The 18,098-nt window shown below is 37.7% G+C and overlaps 1 protein-coding gene across 7 annotated transcripts; it reads left to right on the top strand.

Annotated features, from left to right (window-relative positions):
• Positions 1–834: 834 nt before the first annotated feature.
• On the top strand, positions 835–17,549 carry LOC113671344 (tolloid-like protein 2). 7 transcript variants are annotated; one of them, XM_089192517.1, is made up of 10 exons: positions 835–1,050; positions 1,429–1,531; positions 2,598–2,627; positions 3,566–3,931; positions 5,006–5,026; positions 5,264–5,461; positions 11,987–12,160; positions 12,696–12,716; positions 15,373–15,699; positions 16,212–17,549. In XM_089192517.1, exons 2-10 carry the CDS (start codon positions 1,510–1,512, stop codon positions 16,433–16,435), a joined length of 1,383 nt encoding a protein of 460 aa, XP_089048643.1. In that variant the 5' UTR covers positions 835–1,050; positions 1,429–1,509; the 3' UTR covers positions 16,436–17,549. The 7 variants fall into 7 exon arrangements, with proteins under 7 accessions (XP_089048643.1, XP_089048645.1, XP_089048641.1 ...); XM_089192518.1 differs by lacking the exon at positions 835–1,050 and adding an exon at positions 1,218–1,330; XM_089192519.1 differs by lacking the exons at positions 15,373–15,699; positions 16,212–17,549 and adding an exon at positions 13,616–15,366 and having other exon boundaries at positions 894–1,050.
• Positions 17,550–18,098: the final 549 nt, after the last annotated feature.

Raw genomic sequence — 18,098 nt, 5'->3', positions numbered from 1 at the left:
CTAACCAGTTTATGGAAATGAAAGGAAAATTTCGATACGATCAGGGCAACCAGTCAAACGATGCATTTTATTAACACTAATTTCAAACATTCGCTTTAATTTTATGGACCTTTCTTTGCATCATCATCAATTTAAATCATGCTTTTTTACAGCATCGTTATTTAAAGATGCCTTTATTTCGAGAAAATCTACCTCGCCGTCAGAGTCAGTTGACATATTGTCATTCAGTTGATTGAAAACATCTTTAGATTCGTAAATTTAACGGTGCTGAACGTGGCACACTTACGACGAATTTTGTGGTCCGTTAAAAAAGTTCTTGGTTCAGTTACGTAGTTCACCGAAAGGTTAATTTTTTTTGCCTGCTAGGATTTCTTTTAACATTGAATACATTTTCAAGACCTGTACTCGACGAGGTGCACTTCTTGCGATTGTTCTGCAACCTAGCGAGTCCTTCGGAAAAACGTTACCGAGAGCAGAGCTAAGACACTATTCAGAAGCAAGTATTTTCTAGGTTTGAAATTCCCTTCGGTTCCATTTGACCGTGAGTAGAGTTTAGAATTCTCGAAGAAAGCGTATTTTAGCCAAAGGCAGAAGATTCGTATTTGAACGGAGCGCAGCCAGATAAGGTAATATTATCTCACGCGAAAATGACAAAAAAAATAGGGTTAACAGATAACTTCCCATTTGTTTTTTCTCGCGCAAGTAACAAAAATGTTCCCTTCCCTGTCCCCATCCAATCGCACTTCGACCAGTCGGGGGAGGTGAGTATAGAATTGTAAACAAATCATCAGAAGGCTTGGTTACCTAATGAGCCTGGTATCTAAGCTCCTTCAGAGAAAGTGATCCCAAGAAAAATTTCTGCGTCCAGCAGACCTCCCCTCTGATGTATAGTCCCAGGTCATACCGTAATTGCTTTCCCAGAACTCTTTGCGCAAGTGACAGGTGAGGCTCGGCCTACGCTGAACTTCCTACGGTATTTTCTGTATTTTTATCCACAGATCTGCATAATCGTGGAATGAGGTTACGACGAAAGGAGAAATTTTAAAATAGGTAAGGGTAACTTTGATTTATCTACTAAGGTTATTAAAGTGAAGCTTGAATCCAACGAATTCTTGTAGTCAGGGAAACCCTTGCAACGAAGCCACTGTCGAATGAATTCAATCATGTATTTCATTTGAAGTTTTTAACCTTCGTCATGATTCAGTCATATCTTTTCTTAGAGCCGGACTCTGTTCAGATATTTTCCTTCCTTCACACAGGTCTCAGCAATAATGATCACTCATGAAAACCAGATGTTAAGCTTTTTATAAGTTCGTTTTAAACTTTGTAGGTGTGTATTCGTGATAATTGTAAATTCTCACACTGATTGTTGTACAGCTGATTGTGGTTTCAACGTACTTTCTAAGAAAAACTTCGACTCTGTTACAGGACGGATTCCATAGGCCCTTTCTAGAGATCTGAGTTACATGGTGTAATACTACTTCACCAGGATTAACCATTCGAAAAAAAATGTTTCTTATACTTCTAACAGGTATGTTATCATTCACATCTGAATATTAAGAAATAAATTTCTTCTTGAAGCAACCTCACTGTATGTGATTTTGCGGCTATTTTTTGGCTAAAGATGAATTATTTAGTCAATATTGCTGAGTCACAAAAAACTGTCAAGCTATTTACAATCAAAGCTGTGGGAGTCATGTTCATAAACACATTAAACGCCCGTCTTCAATCCGCTTTGTTAATTTTTCCAAGAACAAATATTCCCAAATTGAGAGAATTTCCGAATTTTCGGGCTGGTTTTAGTTGGATCAAATGTCATCACCAAGGACCATTCATTTTGTGTACTTAGCATCGATATTTCGTGTCAGAGATTCTTTGGTTCATGGAAAACCTAAAAAAGTTATGGAACTGTACAATACCATGGTATAGAATTTCACAGGTGTTGAAGAGTATGTCAGGAAGCATTTGCAGCAGATTTACTCAGAGTATTAATTGATTTTTGAACAGTTGATTGGCCTTGCATGCGGTGATAGCAATTTCACAAGATATTTTCATGTGGAAATACTACAGCAGTCACATCCTCAAAATGTACATTTTAGTTGACCCAAGTAAATCAAAAACAAAAGCTTGACTGATGAAACAATTACTTTTATTGCATCTTTAAAACTGTGTCTGCAGCCCTGAAGGGAAAAAGTGATGTTAATGAATATACAAATAATAAAGAGAAGATTTTTACAATGTCAAGTAGTTTGAATTGTTCACCATGGTGTTTAACAGGCAGAAGAGATTAGAGAACTGTTTGAAAACTGGGCACAATTTTCTAGCCAAAATCTGCTTCAAAATTAAAAAATTCAAGAGTCAGTTGATAATCTATGCATTTTTGAAAATTGCAAAAGAAATTTCCCTGCAGAAATCCAAGAAAATGTTTCAGCAGCATGGTGTAGTTATTTTACCTTTTGTTTATGTATTATACAATGAACTTTTCCCTCAAACATTCTACGTCTGGAACAAAAACAAATTCCAGATGTTTCCACCAGTAACTGTTATCCATAGCTTGTATCCAGATCATAACATAATTTTTTTTTTTATATTGAAAGGATTCCTGTTACTGAAGGTTAGCCTTGTAGGTGAGTTATTTTCATCTTCATCAACTGATGAAATCTTGGAAGTATTATAATTAACAGTTAGATTATGTGTGTAAGATTTTTATCATGTGATGGATGGGTGATGGTGAAGTTTGAATCGTGTATAACCTAGAAATTGTGAGCAAGTTATTAATTGTTAAAGTATAAATCAATGTGGTACTTTATCCTTGGGTCAGCAGCAAGAAGTGAACTCAGGAGGTAAAGGTTGTCATACAGACTGACATTTCAAAACCCAAAGAGAAGCCATCATTAGAGTTTTGGCTTGTATAATGACTTTCAACCCAGTTTGTTCAAATATATTAAAGCCATTTTCAAACATTTTGAAATTGTTTCTTTCCCGAATAAATACTCTAGTTTTTTTTCAGTTCCCGCGTAACCAGAAAATATGGAGACCAAAGTAGTTGAAATCATAAGTTGTATGATCCAACCCTGAGTGTAGACAGATCTTTGTTTAATGCATTCACTCCTACTGAACCAGTTGCAATCTACAGGGGGAGGGCTTCCTTATTGGACATTAGTGGTACATGTATGTGAAATAAACTGGGTATGGTTTCAGTGCAATAAACAGGGTATAGTTTCAGGCTCTTGAGTCTTTGATAGGGAATATAGTTCACATGCTATTTAGCCCCTTCAACAGTTTGTCTATGTGAATTGGAATATTCCAGTTGGGTATGAGTGTCGAAAAAGCACATCTTACCCATGTGATATTAACATGTTTTTCCAAAATCTTATCATTAATACCTTGTGTGAATATAGAAGACCACGGTTGATGACAGTTTTCTCCTAAGAATAGTTGAACATAGTTTGCTTTAAACAAGGTCAGTGTCTTTGGGTAAATTCCCCTCTACACTTCCCTTTGTTCCACCCTTCCTCCTGTGGATAGCATTACTAACTCACTATCCTTTCTTCTGTGTTTATAGCTTCAGAATGTAACCAGGGGTTTTATACAAGTTCCTCCGGAACAGTGTCTTCACCATCTTATTCAACAAGTTCAACTTATGCCAACAACCTGTACTGCACATATGATATCACAGTTGGAAGTGGTTCTGGAATTAAACTAACATGGTTGTCATTTGACATTAAGGGAAAAATGCCAAACTGTGATGATGACTATGTGGAGATTTTCATAGGATGTGGAAGACATTCCATTGGAAAGTACTGTTCTGAAAATGGATACCAGCCATTTGATGTTTATTCAAGGGACAACTGCCTGCGCATAAGGTTCAAGTCTGATGGGTCTGGTGCAGGCAAAGGATTTCAAGCAACTTACACATCATTTTCATCTGGTATGTTTTCCTTGTTTATTGATGAAAAAAGTAGTAATACAATAAACAGTTCAGTATATGAATAAGAAAAGAAAATAATGAAGTATTTGAATAGACAAATGTATCTCTAAAACTGAAGCTACATGTATTTTGGTTTGCTGGAAGAATGTTTAGAAGAGATTTTAACCCTTTAACTCCTATGAGTGACCATTAGTTAGAATATCAATACAATATCATAGACTATGGTTACAGGGCATGAAATTAATTTTTTTTTTTTGATAGCCACTTGGCTCCTAAATTCTTCGAAGTGGTAGCCACTTCCAAAAAAAGTTGCTCGCCATTTTTTACACTGTCAACGTTCTAGATAGACCCTCCAAAATTAATTCAGGGAAAAGATCTATAACATTCTACAAAGTGGACACTAGGTTGGATGATATACAACTTTCAAGCTCACCTAAATCCAAGATGGTGTCTAGTTATCGATTGAGATGCATGTGCTGAGTTTTGAAAACAAACTTAACAAGGAAGTTTGCCACGGATTTATCTTTGCAAATCTTTCTGATTCACTATATCTCTCGGTAAGGTTGTGATGAGACATTCTAGTCACCAATTTGGCGACTAATTTTCAAGATTTGGTCGCCAAAGTGAAAAATTTAGTCACGTTGGCGCCAGTATTAGGTGCAATTTCATGCCCTGGGTTATATTTTACATTGAAAATCATATATTAAGAAGAAAATAAACTCTTTCGTTTCACTTTATTAATTCATGCAAATTTGTGGCATTTGTAGATGTAGATAAGTGGCATTCTCAATCTGATATGGAAATTGTGGGAAAAAAAAGGAACAGCTTATATACTGGTGTTTACAGTAAATTTTTAAGTTCAAGCAGAGTCTGTGGTACACTGAACTCACTCTAAGAATTTGAGTTCAACACAGTTTGCTGTATGAAGTAATTTTCATAATTTCAAGCATTTGTAAGTAGCATATCATTTTGTTCTCTATCTTTGTTAAAACATCACATTCGGTTGTTCTTATGTGTTATTTATGAGTGTAAGTACAAAACTACCTAACATGATGTAATTATTTGAATCTACAGGAAGTCCAAGTGGTGTGGGAGGTAGGTGGTCAAAGTTATAAATCCTTGACAAGTCATGTTCATGAAAAATGTTAAAAAGGGTGTGATTTAAGAACATCTTTTGTTTATTCCCATGAAATCATTCGATTATGAAATCAAATGTTTAAACAGTCCTCAGTGAACCTGAGCTGCCTTTGCTATGACAAAAAGCTTTCTGTCTGTGTCTTTATATGGGAGGAATAATTTGTAACTCTTTACTTACATCTTCTCTTTAAAAAGGCTCATGTTTGTCAACAAGGACTCTTTCTTCAACTTCTGGTATTATTAGCTCTCCATATTGGCCTAGAGATTATCCCTCTCTCCAAGACTGTTACTGGAAGATTGAGGTTGGAAGGAAGAAAAGCATTAAAATTGCTTTCATGGACTTTGATTTAGAATATGATTTTGGATGTGATGATGACAAAGTCAAAGTAAAAGGTGAAAGAAGTTATTGGTGGTTTTTATCATTTGCATGTACTATTGGTGGTTTTATATCATTTGCATTCACTGATTGGCTGGTGAGAAGATGATTAGCAATTACCATTCACCTCCAAGCAGTGGAAGAGACAAAGTCATACATCCACAATTTACCTTCCAACCATTTTTTGGTTTAATGAAAGAAATGAACTACTTGTTTGGTATAGCATACACTAAAACAGTACAGTCAAGTACAATTAAGTCTATATTAAGCAACACAGGTCACCCTGTATTTAGTGGTTGGTTGTAAAAGTCCCAAAATCTGTTCCCTTTAACCACTGTCATTTTCACCCCCATTTAGCAGTCACCTCTAGTAAGCGGTTGTGGTCACCCTTCAGTGACTCCCAATGGCCTTTTTATTTTGTCTTCTACCTATATTGAATGGCCACTTAAAGAGAAACCAATCAAATTAAACTAAGAATTTTCTTCTGAGCAAAATTTGATCCATGTTTATCTCCCAAAATCAATGTTTAGAAAAAACCAGGAAAGATTTATTACTCGACGTTTCGGGGTCATCGTGACTCCATTATCAAGAGACTAGTTTAAAAACATGCAAATAAGGAAAGGTACAAGAATAGCATAAATTAGAATGAACGGCTTAAACAAACACCTTGGCGCGGATGGAATCCGTTTGCACGTTCAATGTTGGCTTACGCATGCGAATATACAACATTTCATTAACAAGGCAATCAAATTTGCCGTTACATTTCGCGATGACGTTAAATTGCTCGATCAAGCGTTCAGGCATTTCACTATTGTGTTGGAGGTGGTAGTGTTTGTAGATAGAAGATGATTTCCTTGTGTGCCCTTCTACGCGATCGTGTAAGTGACCACGAGTATAGCCCACATACCCTGCATCACACAGGTTACATTTAAATTCATAAACGATACATTGTTGGTTAACAATAGGGGGCTTAATTTCGTGTTGCTTAAGCTGTTGATCGAGCTTAGGGCTAACGAACACTGGTTGGACAGTCACGCTTAACTTCGAGCTTAGACTGTTCAGTTGTTGTTTAACATGATTAGCTGACGATTGGTCCTTGAAGGGTAACAATAATCTCACAATCTCCGATGGTACGTCTGGTGATGGACAGGGCTCTGCAGATGAAATCCTTCTCTCAACGAACCGCTTGATTGTAGTTTCAACCAGTGGCTTTGGGTATTTCAAGTTATGAAAAACCCTTCTAAGGCGGTCACATTCCTCGGAGAAGAAAGACCAGTTAGAAGATAATCGATAAGCGCGATCCACCATGGTGTTGACTAGGCTGCGCTTGTACTTAAAGGGCATGTAAACCCAAAAATACATGTTTTTCTTATACTATGTAAAAAGTGGCGTAGAAAGCGAATTTGAAATTAGTTTTGTCCAATTCGACTTATTTTAGGAGAAAATCGGCATTTTCAACTGAAATTCCATTTCCGGTAAAAACAATAGCGAGAAGTCGTGACGTAAGCGGTGGAACCAAAATATTGCGCAACACATATTCCCCAGTAGAACTGGTGTGGGAGTTCGTGTAAGTAGCGGTAGTTCGGAAGATGTTTTTTCAGAAGATAGCGACTCGAATGCCTTAAGCTTAGTACATGACAGCGCTGGAGATAATCCAGAATCTTCAGGAGGGTCTGGGCCACGTCCTTAACAATATGAGCCGCGTAGGGTTCACCGAAGCGATCCGCACGAAGACAGTACAGAACATGTCGACAGCGATGCGACTGTCTCGGAAACTCAGACTGGTATTTAATTTACTTTGTGATCTATTTGTATTTAACATGAAAATGCAATAAAGCGAGGGTACAATCTAAAGGAATGCAACAGAATTTTTTTAAACTTGAGCTTCTGAGAGTGTTTCATATAAAATTATCAAAGGTGCGAGTGTGGAACTTGTCAACCAATGCCGACAACTCATGACAGTGTTTGTTGTACGGAAATCGGGCAATTGTGACAAAATGGCCTGAAACCCAGATAAGTTGTATCACTGAGCATCCAGGTTTTCAGTCAATTTGCCTCGATTTCTGGGTGCTGGAGACGGCCAAGTACGCTTACAGGCAGCAGCAAAGCACAGATAATCACACCGGAAACGACTGAGCTAAATATTTTCTGTTTCATCTGTTTTGTTACATTTTGAGATCGATTTACTTGAGTTGTTTCTGCCATTGATTTAATAATACAGTACTAGAGTTGGTTGTTTTTCGTTTCTTTCCTGGCAGGAAATTTCGCTAAATTGCCTACAGATAGCTTGTTCGTTGGTGTTGGGGATATCTCGGCAAACACTTTAGGGTCGCTGTGCTATCTTGTGCGGTAAACAATATCCTTCATCTCAAAAGCATTTCCATCGATAAACAAGTTGTATCATGTACATTTCCTTGTGTGGCCTTCATAATTATCCAACCCTGTTTGTGTTTGCTTCGATTTGAAATATTGAAAAGATAGTTTTGCAAGCTGAAATCAGGATCTTTTAAGTTGTACTCAAAATGATGAATATTGTCCTACTGACCTTTGAATGTATTTTCACTGCTGTGAAAACCGCGACACAAATTCCTCTGCTGTCTCTCTGCAGGGTTTCTCAAAGGAAGCACTAAGTGGGGCTGGCATGGATTTTCTTATAGAACATAAGGGTTGATTATGGGATCCTGTATAGAATTCTTTATATAGAACCGACAAAATTCCAGATCACGTTATTACACACTGATATCAACGAATTCTCTTTCTTTGATACGTGTTTCGAATTCAGGCAAAGGTTCAGACATGTCAGCGTCTTTTACGGGCTCAGCGCTGGCTCCCAAACAACTGACTTCCCCATAATCTTTCATTAGATGAGAAAAAAGATGTTTTTAGAGAACCAATAAAGCTATTGTTGTTTAATTAACGAAACGTTCTCATGTAAATCGATTTTGTACTTTCTCTGTTGACCTCTAACTTTTGAAGAGCTCAACTTCTTTCTCAGTTTGGTCAGCCACTTCCGAATCCTCGTCGTCTGCCGACTGTATGGGTTGTTTTTTCGTCTTCCGAATAATTTGCTTCTGGTGAGGCCTGAATCGTCGGTACAGCACCAGGAAGAAAAATGACTGCTACAAACAACAGAACGTTCGAACGGCTCGACGAAATCGGCTATTTTCACTTGAACAAATTTCACAAATTGTCGCTTCAAATTTGCGTCATTTAGAAATATTTGCATTGTATGCCCAGTTTTGTTTGAATCAGTACAAAACTGGACGGCACAACGCTTCACCATTACGAAAAAATAGATTATATTGAAGTAAACTGTAAGTAAAAAAATCATGACGAGACCAGCAAACAACGGCTGTAGAAAAGACTCCTTCATGCCTCACGCGATTATAAAACGAGACTTTGAAGGGTCCACCCGTGACGTCACAGGAAAGATGGCGCCATTCAAGATGGCGAATGTTTCGAATTTGGAAGAGCTTTTACAAAGTGAAAATGGACTTTTGAGAATAAACGAATGGTACCTTTGGTGTACTTGATATATTTACTAAACATCTATGTGAAAAGAAAATTAACCTTTTTTGGGTTTACATGCCCTTTAATGTCAACATGACTCTGGAAATGCAGAAGGAGACCCGTGTTGGTTCTTTTGGTGTAGACCTTGGTCTCAATCTTTGGTGCACGGTTAAGCAGTTCAGTTCCTAGAAAGGGAAGGGATCCTTCCCGTTCGACTTCCATGGTAAACTGGAGGGAGGGATGGGTAGAGTTAAGGGTGTCTAGAAACTGGCCAGCGGTCACCCTATCAGGCATTACGGTCAGGGTGTCATCGACGTACCTCCGGTAATAGCGCGGAAGTTGACCGTGTTGTTCGAGGTTTTCCTCAATCGAGCACATGAAGACGTTAGCCAGCAACGGTCCAAGGGGAGAACCCATAGCGACTCCATCTGTCTGCTCATATAAAGCACCGTCAAACTGGAAAAGCTGGTTTTTCGTAGCTGCTCGGAGGAGGTCGATTAGGTCCGCTTTAGAGATGTTCAAGCTGTGCGTCTCGTTGAACCAATCCTGGGCAAAGGCTTTTTCAGCTAAGATCTGTATTGTTTCCTCCAAGGGTACATTTGTAAACAATGAGGTGACGTCATAGGAAACTAAAATTTCGCCGTTCTTGATCTCGAAGCCTCGTACTTCATCAGCAAAGCGGAATGTGTCTGTCACTGTATATTGGTTGCACGACAGGGGTTTCAATTTGTCGTCAAGCCATTTCGCTAGCGAGTAATTGTACCAACACGGGTCTCCTTCTGCATTTCCAGAGTCATGTTGACATTAAGTACAAGCGCAGCCTAGTCAACACCATGGTGGATCGCGCTTATCGATTATCTTCTAACTGGTCTTTCTTCTCCGAGGAATGTGACCGCCTTAGAAGGGTTTTTCATAACTTGAAATACCCAAAGCCACTGGTTGAAACTACAATCAAGCGGTTCGTTGAGAGAAGGATTTCATCTGCAGAGCCCTGTCCATCACCAGACGTACCATCGGAGATTGTGAGATTATTGTTACCCTTCAAGGACCAATCGTCAGCTAATCATGTTAAACAACAACTGAACAGTCTAAGCTCGAAGTTAAGCGTGACTGTCCAACCAGTGTTCGTTAGCCCTAAGCTCGATCAACAGCTTAAGCAACACGAAATTAAGCCCCCTATTGTTAACCAACAATGTATCGTTTATGAATTTAAATGTAACCTGTGTGATGCAGGGTATGTGGGCTATACTCGTGGTCACTTACACGATCGCGTAGAAGGGCACACAAGGAAATCATCTTCTATCTACAAACACTACCACCTCCAACACAATAGTGAAATGCCTGAACGCTTGATCGAGCAATTTAACGTCATCGCGAAATGTAACGGCAAATTTGATTGCCTTGTTAATGAAATGTTGTATATTCGCATGCGTAAGCCAACATTGAACGTGCAAACGGATTCCATCCGCGCCAAGGTGTTTGTTTAAGCCGTTCATTCTAATTTATGCTATTCTTGTACCTTTCCTTATTTGCATGTTTTTAAACTAGTCTCTTGATAATGGAGTCACGATGACCCCGAAACGTCGAGTAATAAATCTTTCCTGGTTTTTTCTATGCCTTTGCTTTAGCAAATCCCTGCTGATCAAAATCAATGTTAACAAGTTTTTGTCCACTGAGTGGTCAGTTATGATGTTATATGGTGTTTTTTTTCCCTTCATTTTTCCGATACTTCTATTCTGTGGAACCTGTGGTAACCCTTTACACCCTAACATCAGTATGCATATTCTCCATACTGTTCTCTATACATTTTGTACGACACTGACAAAGAGAGTTTGCTTAACTAGAAAGAGCTGCTCTTTGTTGGTGATCATTTCCTTTTTTCTCATCACCTTAATGTGTGATGCAGGGGTGATTTTGTAAAGAGAAATTAGAAGCTAATCACTCATAAGGGTCAAAGGGTTAAGTAGTCCACTTGTAATAGGGCTGCTCCTTTGGGTTTTTGACTGCACAAGATCAGGGTGCGAACAAAGCACAAGCTTTGAAAGTGTCAACATGCAAAAAAAACATAGCAACTTGATACAATCACATGATTGTTATCTGAAAAGATGAGTTAAAAACAGTGTAATGCAATACAGTTTTTCTGTGATGGAATCTAGGGTTTCCAGCAACTGCACCTGTAATATTCATAGGCCTTCTATGCCTTAAAAAGAGGTCAACTGAAAGAAAACATTGTGTGAAAGATTGCCTAAAGGTGATAGATTCAAAAGTCTATGCATGCTTAGATACTGAACTAAAGTTCTATTCCATTTTGTAATATTTTTCAACAAAGAAAATAGGAACCTTTCTAGTAAAATTTATCATGTTTCCTTTGGTGAAATTTCCTAAAACTTGCTGGACTGTTCAACATGTTTGTGCCCTTCCTAGTGCCTGTTGATGAAAAAAAGAGACCAAATTTGAGATAGAGGTGGGGAAACTGCCCTTGTAACCCCTGCTTTTTCAGCTTTTAAATGATTGGTGTGACAATTTTCACAAATTGAAAATTTTGAGAAATTTGACCCAAGAAAATTGAAAAAAATCAAATGCAAAGCCAAATTATGACTGACAAGTAACTCCCTTCATGAAGCTTTAGTTTAGCTAAGTAATTTTTTTATTATTTACTACAGCAAACAATAATCCAAACCTTGTTCATTGCCTTTTGATGGCTTTTAGTGACCTTGAAAAGCAAAAGTGTAAAAATTTTCCAGAAAAACAATGCTGGTGTGCATGCCAATATCAAGCAAAAACCCTATGGAGCCTCCTTAAGGGGTCACATTACCATTCCCCATGGGTAGCAGCGTAATGCAGGTTTGACTCTATTTACCTTAGGGCAGGTAAATATCCACCACTATTCACCTCCACTGTTTCAAATAATTGTTAATTATTAAAATGGATTCCCATTCAAACATACCTCTCTGTCTCTTCTTGGCTCATACTGAACTGTGTTTCCTGTACAGCAATAACATTCTCACAATAATATTTGTCTAATTTTGTAGGAGGAGATGACTCTGATTCATATGATCAATCTAGCACCATCAGAAACTCTGCTTGTGGTGAAAAGTCACCCTTTCACTTTACTTCATCAAAAGAGCGAATTTGGATTAGGTTTAAATCTGACAGTTTTAGAAGTGAGCGTGGGTTTGTTGCTGGCTATGTCATGTATGAATCAAGTAAGTCTTTAACATCTTTCTCGCATATCAGCCAAATGTACATAGGGAAAGTTACAGTATACTGTATGCACTGGGTGATTATATTACACCTCAATTGGTATGAAATTGAATAGGCTGTCTGAGCTTTTGAACATTATTATTATTATTATTATTATTATTATTATTTATTTTTTTGCCTTATGGCTTGCATTGTTGATATTTTTACATCCCCTTAGCTTAGTGGGAGTCCAGCTCCTCCTCTGTTGATTGATAAGACTGAACATCTGCATGTGTCTCAATTATATTTTCCTGTATTTGAAAATCTAATACCAATGTCAATAACAAAGTTCCATGCAAACAGAAAAATTTCCTAATGCCTGAGTCATATGTCTGGACATTTTGGCCACAGTGCTATTTCAGTATTATGCAGGCAAAATTCCATACAAACAGAAACATTTCGTAATGCTTGAGTCATATGTCAGGGCATTTTGGCTGTGGTTATTTATGAGTGTAAGTACAAAACTACCTAACATGATGTAATTATTTGAATCTACAGGAAGTCCAAGTGGTGTGGGAGGTAGGTGGTCAAAGTTTTAAATCCTTGACAAGTCATGTTCATGAAAAATGTTAAAAAGGGTGTGATTTAAGAACATCTTTTGTTTATTCCCATGGAATCATTCGATTATGAAATCAAATGTTTAAACAGTCCTCAGTGAACCTGAGCTGCCTTTGCTATGACAAAAAGCTTTCTTTAGAGCTTCGCAATAGAAATGCAGGGAATATGTTGTTCTGCTCATTTTTCAGTGCTGTGTCTTTATATGGGAGGAATAATTTGTAACTCTTTACTTACATCTTCTCTTTAAAAAGGCTCATGTTTGTCAACAAGGACTCTTTCTTCAACTTCTGGTATTATTAGCTCTCCATATTGGCCTAGAGATTATCTCTTTGTTCTCGGCATAGAACTCCTCTCTAAAGCCATAAAAAATGATCCTACTATTAAAGGTATCCAAGTCAACAAGCATGAGCTTAAAATAAGTCAATATGCCGACGACACAACAGTATTTGTTCGTGACCTCGATTCCGTCGTGAGTCTATTGAAGGTTTTAAATGAGTTCAAAGAACTTTCTGGCCTAGAAATAAACACAACTAAAACCGAAGCAATGTGGTTAGGCGAATGGAAAGACAGAACAGATGAACCCTTTGGTTTTAAATGGCCAAAAGAACTTGTCAATGCCCTTGGTGTCTTTTTTTCCCATAACCAAGAAAGTGCTAATAGACTGAACTTCGGTGAAAAAATACGTAATCTCGAGAAAACGCTAATCACTTGGCAACGGAGAAATCTAACTCTTTATGGAAAGATAAACATAGTCAAAACACTTGGGATATCTAAGTTAATTTACTCAGCCTCCGTGCTCCCTGTTCCAGATCACTATATCCAAGAAATAAATAAGCTAACTTTCAGCTTTATTTGGGCAGGAAAACCCCCTAAAATAAAAAGAAACACCATAATTGGAGAAAAGAAAGATGGCGGTTTGAAAATGTGCGATTTTAATATCATGGAAAAAGCACTCAAAATAGCTTGGGTCAACAGAATTCAAGATGACTCACAAGCCTCCTGGAAAATTATTCCTAACCAGCTCTTACACAAACATGGTGGTCTTGCTTTTCTAAAAAAATGCAACTTTACACCAAGCACACTAGACCTCGATGATAAGCTTCATGCATTTTACAAAAAAGTGTTAGATTATTGGTGCGAGTTTAAAATCTCAACGGGCATCGATTCCAAAACAAATCCTTAAAACGAAATAGTGTGGAATAACAGAAAAATTCTTATAGGAAAAAAAGCTGTCTTTTACCAAACTTGGTATGACGCCGGTATTACTAAGATAAGCGACATTTTAAACCAAAATCAGAAATTTTTGAAGTGGCATGAATTTTTCACAAAATTTAATTTAAATGTGCCTTTCACCACATACTATGGCTTGGTCAACGCAATCCCAAAAGACTGGAAAGCTAATCTTACAAACCCTATTCCAAACGTCACACACGCGAACACTACTGTAAACAGCCTAAGAACCAGTTCTGTTTACTCTTCTCTTTTAAACACTGTCTTTGTTCCTCCCACTGCCGAAACCAAAATTCTACGCCACGGATTTACAAAAACTACCATCAAGAACGTTTATCTTATGCCATTTAAAGTTACAAACGAAGTTAAAGTAATAATGTTTCAGTATAAAGTGATTCATAACGTGCTTCCAACTCGCGCCACTCTTTACCGAGACGGCATTTCAGAGAGCCCCTTATGCAACCTATGCAATACAGAAAAACAAACGTTGCATCACCTAGTAATAAACTGCATACTAATACTCGACTTCTGGATTCTGTTTCAAGACTGGTGGCACCAAAAAACAAATGAAACAATAACGTTATCCACAAGTCATATACTCTATGGCTGGCATTATAGGACAAAGCATTGGCAAGTCCTAAATTATTGCCTATTGTTAGCCAAATAACACATTTTCTGCACAAGCCTTTGCGGAGACATCTTAGATTTTCAAATCTTCCTACTGTTCATCACGGGAAAACTTGAAATCCTAAAAGAGATCGCGACCGCAAAAAAAAAAACTTCCGAAATTTTATCGCACGTGGGCTTTTTTACTTTAATTTTTCATGCTGCTGTTGTTTTTAGGTTAGACTTATACTTAATTTAATAAATATTTGTTTAAGCTATATCAAAAGTTAATACCCAAAGAAATGTAGCATTTTTTGAGACCTGTATGTTCACTTGTGATTGTCTTTTAATTGAAAAGAACTTTGTAAACACGCCAACCGTAAATTAAATTAATGTTAATAGTATTGTAATACATGTATCGTAATGTAGTGTATGCATAATTAGTGTAAGTATAAGTATCAGTAGTGTAAGTAGCAAGTACAGTGTAAGTGTAATTAATACTGAAAGTAGTGTAAGTGATCGTCTTGTAAATAAAATTGTTTAAAAAAAAAAAAAAAAGAAAAAACTTTGGTTAAACCATTTACTTATTTAAAGTATGCGCAAGTCATTTAAGATCATTTCTTGAAAACAAGAACCTTTTACAGACAAACCTGTGCAAGGTACATTGACATCCCTGTGTACAATCCACAACAATAGTACATGCTCTTTAATTTCATTTAATTAAGATGAATGAGGGAATTTCACCATACTTGAGTAAATTCATTTATTTAATTCTATTCAGGTGATAGCAGCCTTGGTGGTGTTGTGGTTGGCATCCTGCTTCCACTGGTTTTTGTGTTTGTTTGTGCGGGTTGTATTTACTATAGATGTGTTCGTCAAAGGAGACTGGCAAGAGCACAACAACACATAACTGTAGCTCATGTTACTGCCCCAACACAGCAAGTAACCATAAATCACCCTCCCCCAGCACCTCAGCCAGGGTATGGGCCCCCACCTTCCCAAGCAGGATACTTTCCTCCCCCGCAGTCTGGCTATGCACCTCCACCACAGCCAGGTTATGCACCACCACCCTACAGTCAGGTGGTGGGGGCACCATACCCACAACAAGGTAAGTCAATGGAAACTGTCCTTTTAATGTAATGGGTCGTTGTCAATGAAAGCTAAGGGTTTTTTTTAATCACGTCTGTTGTGAAATGTGAAGAAAGGAAAAATTCTGAGTCACATTACCCCTGCCCCTAAAATACTCAACCACTGGTAAGATGGAAGGTTTGTGTGGGTCATTCATTGCATATGTTATACCAGGTTCAAAACTAAAAGCACTTGCTATGTCAAATTACTACATGGGGCAATACTAACAGTAACTTCACTTCAAGGAAGTACAAACCTTATCGCAAGTAAACTGATTGTTCATTCAGCGATTTTGGCCTCTTCCGTATATTAAATACATATGAAAATGGAAGCATGGATCTAAATCATTAAAGAGGTGCATGTACATGAAGAGCATTTCTTGGTACTGAGTATATGACACTTGCAAGTAGAACCTCAGATAGGCTGGCATTATGAAACATCTCGGAAGTAATAAAATGTATGATAAGAAATTTGTGTAAATTTTCTCTGCAGACAAGTCTGGATCTTATCCTGCTGCACCAGCTGGTGGACAACCATATCCTCCTGGTCCTCTTGCACCATACCCGCCAGGAGAACCAGCTGGAGTACCACCCTACCCCACTGGACAACCAGATGGAGTGCCTCCCTACCCAGCAGTTCAGCCGGCACCTGGAGGCGTGGCACCTTACCCATCAGCACCTCCTCCTGCAACAGCCCCACCCTATCCTCCGCAGTAATTGCCTGTCAAGTATACAAATCCTTCTCATTTGAAAGCAAAATCTAACATTTTTGGGTCAGCAAATGTTGGATTGGTAAACAAAAATCTCCAACTCTTTTAAACCGCTGAAAAAACCTGGTCCTCCTCATATTGCGAATTGGTGTAACAAGTTTAGCAGAGCAGCAAATTCAGGTGAATTCCAAGGACATTTTGCAACTAGTAACATTTGTTAAGGTGATTCCTCAGTTTTGCACCGCGCATCCTGTATTGCGCATGAAAATCACGTAATCAGGGGAATGAGCGCAAGTGCATTACGAGAAGACGGTATTGTTCTTTAATACCTGGAAAGAGGTACGATGGTCTTAAGGTCTTGAACGAGCAGGGTGACAGTATATATATTTTTTCCATAATTTTGGTGTACAATTTATCCCCTTTTAATCAGGGAAATTATAAAAAAAAATTTTCGAAGAGAAATTAAGATAAAGCTAGAAGCGTGGACGAGGATGCAAATTATGTTCTTGAAAGGAACGACTCGTGAAACGTTGGAGTCGATGTCGTTCAGTTTTGCGTGATTTTCGCACAAATTATATATCAAATTGTTCCGCACGCTTCACACTTTCTTTCAATCGAGTTGTTTTCAAGTGTTACTTTAAAAACCGTTGCCTCAAGCAGCAGCGAAATGTACTGTATCCACCCAATTTAAATGAAATTTTCGACGCCAAAAAATAAGAATCAAAATTCCCCACTTCTAATCGTTAATATTATCTTACTCTGTGGAACTGCAACAATAGGAATCCGCATTCTTTTACCTCGGTTATTTTATGAGAACTGTGTCGTATTTGTTTGTATCAAACTAAAAGAAAATGCGGAAAAAAACAAACAAAAAAATAACCAATGCCTCCTATGAGAAAGCTTCAAATAAGCCGTCGCACCTTTTACAATTTTATTGTCTGCATGTAGACGATGTTTTTCAACAAGTAATATTTATTATGCTATTTAAGTACCATATTTAAGCAATGCATAACACTTGAGTATAATTGGCTCAGTGCTTAAATTTCTTGGAATTTTATTTTACATTTTAGGAAAAAGCCTGTTACACTATGTGCTTAATAAAGTTGAAACTGACCTCTGAATGGGCTCTCTCCTATCTAGATATTTATATAATTTGGCTTTATCAACTGAGATGATAGTGTATATTGGCCACCGTAGATAGTTTCTAAAGCAAAAGTTTCTAGGGTTGGCCCTTCGTCAGAGCGAATGATGGTGGCCAAATTACACAATCAACTCAGTTCATAAAATCAATTATCTTATTATACCCCCACCGATGCAACACCACAGTTTCTATAGAATATTATTCTCTCTCTAGTAGTTAGTTTCGAGCTGACTCGAAAAAGATAGGAGCCTCTCGCTAGACAAGTGTTGTCGAAACTTTGTAGTTGGAGCACATAATTCGGAAATCAGTGTTAATTTCCCAATAGCCTGAGTTTCATTTTAATTTTTAGAACAGGTAACCGTCTTTTTTTCTACTAAATGTATAGCAGGTGACGATGGGATAAACACAGCTTGGGCAATGAAGTCACTAAATATTATGATAGTAGTGTCAACATCGCCAGAAATCAAGGACGTTTGCAAGGAAACTTGCTTCATGATGAAGTTTATCAAAATGAAATATCACGATCGCG

The sequence above is a fragment of the Pocillopora damicornis genome, chromosome 13, assembly GCF_964200805.1.
Source record: "Pocillopora damicornis chromosome 13, jaPocDami1.2, whole genome shotgun sequence".
Classification (NCBI taxonomy): Eukaryota; Metazoa; Cnidaria; class Anthozoa; order Scleractinia; family Pocilloporidae; genus Pocillopora; species Pocillopora damicornis.
The sequence above is the reverse complement of the archived record's forward strand: the minus strand, read 5'-3'. Positions and strand labels throughout refer to the sequence as shown.

What these genes read in the sequence shown, in the direction of transcription:
- LOC113671344 (XM_089192515.1), top strand. Translation starts at nt 1,510, where the DNA reads ATGTTTCTTATACTTCTAACAG. An exon ending in ACTGAAGGTTAGCCTTGTAG is followed by an intron (nt 2,628 to 3,565) that starts GTGAGTTATTTT and finishes CTGTGTTTATAG; the next exon opens with CTTCAGAATGTAACCAGGGG. An exon ending in CTATGTCATGTATGAATCAA is followed by an intron (nt 12,161 to 12,695) that starts GTAAGTCTTTAA and finishes TTGAATCTACAG; the next exon opens with GAAGTCCAAGTGGTGTGGGA.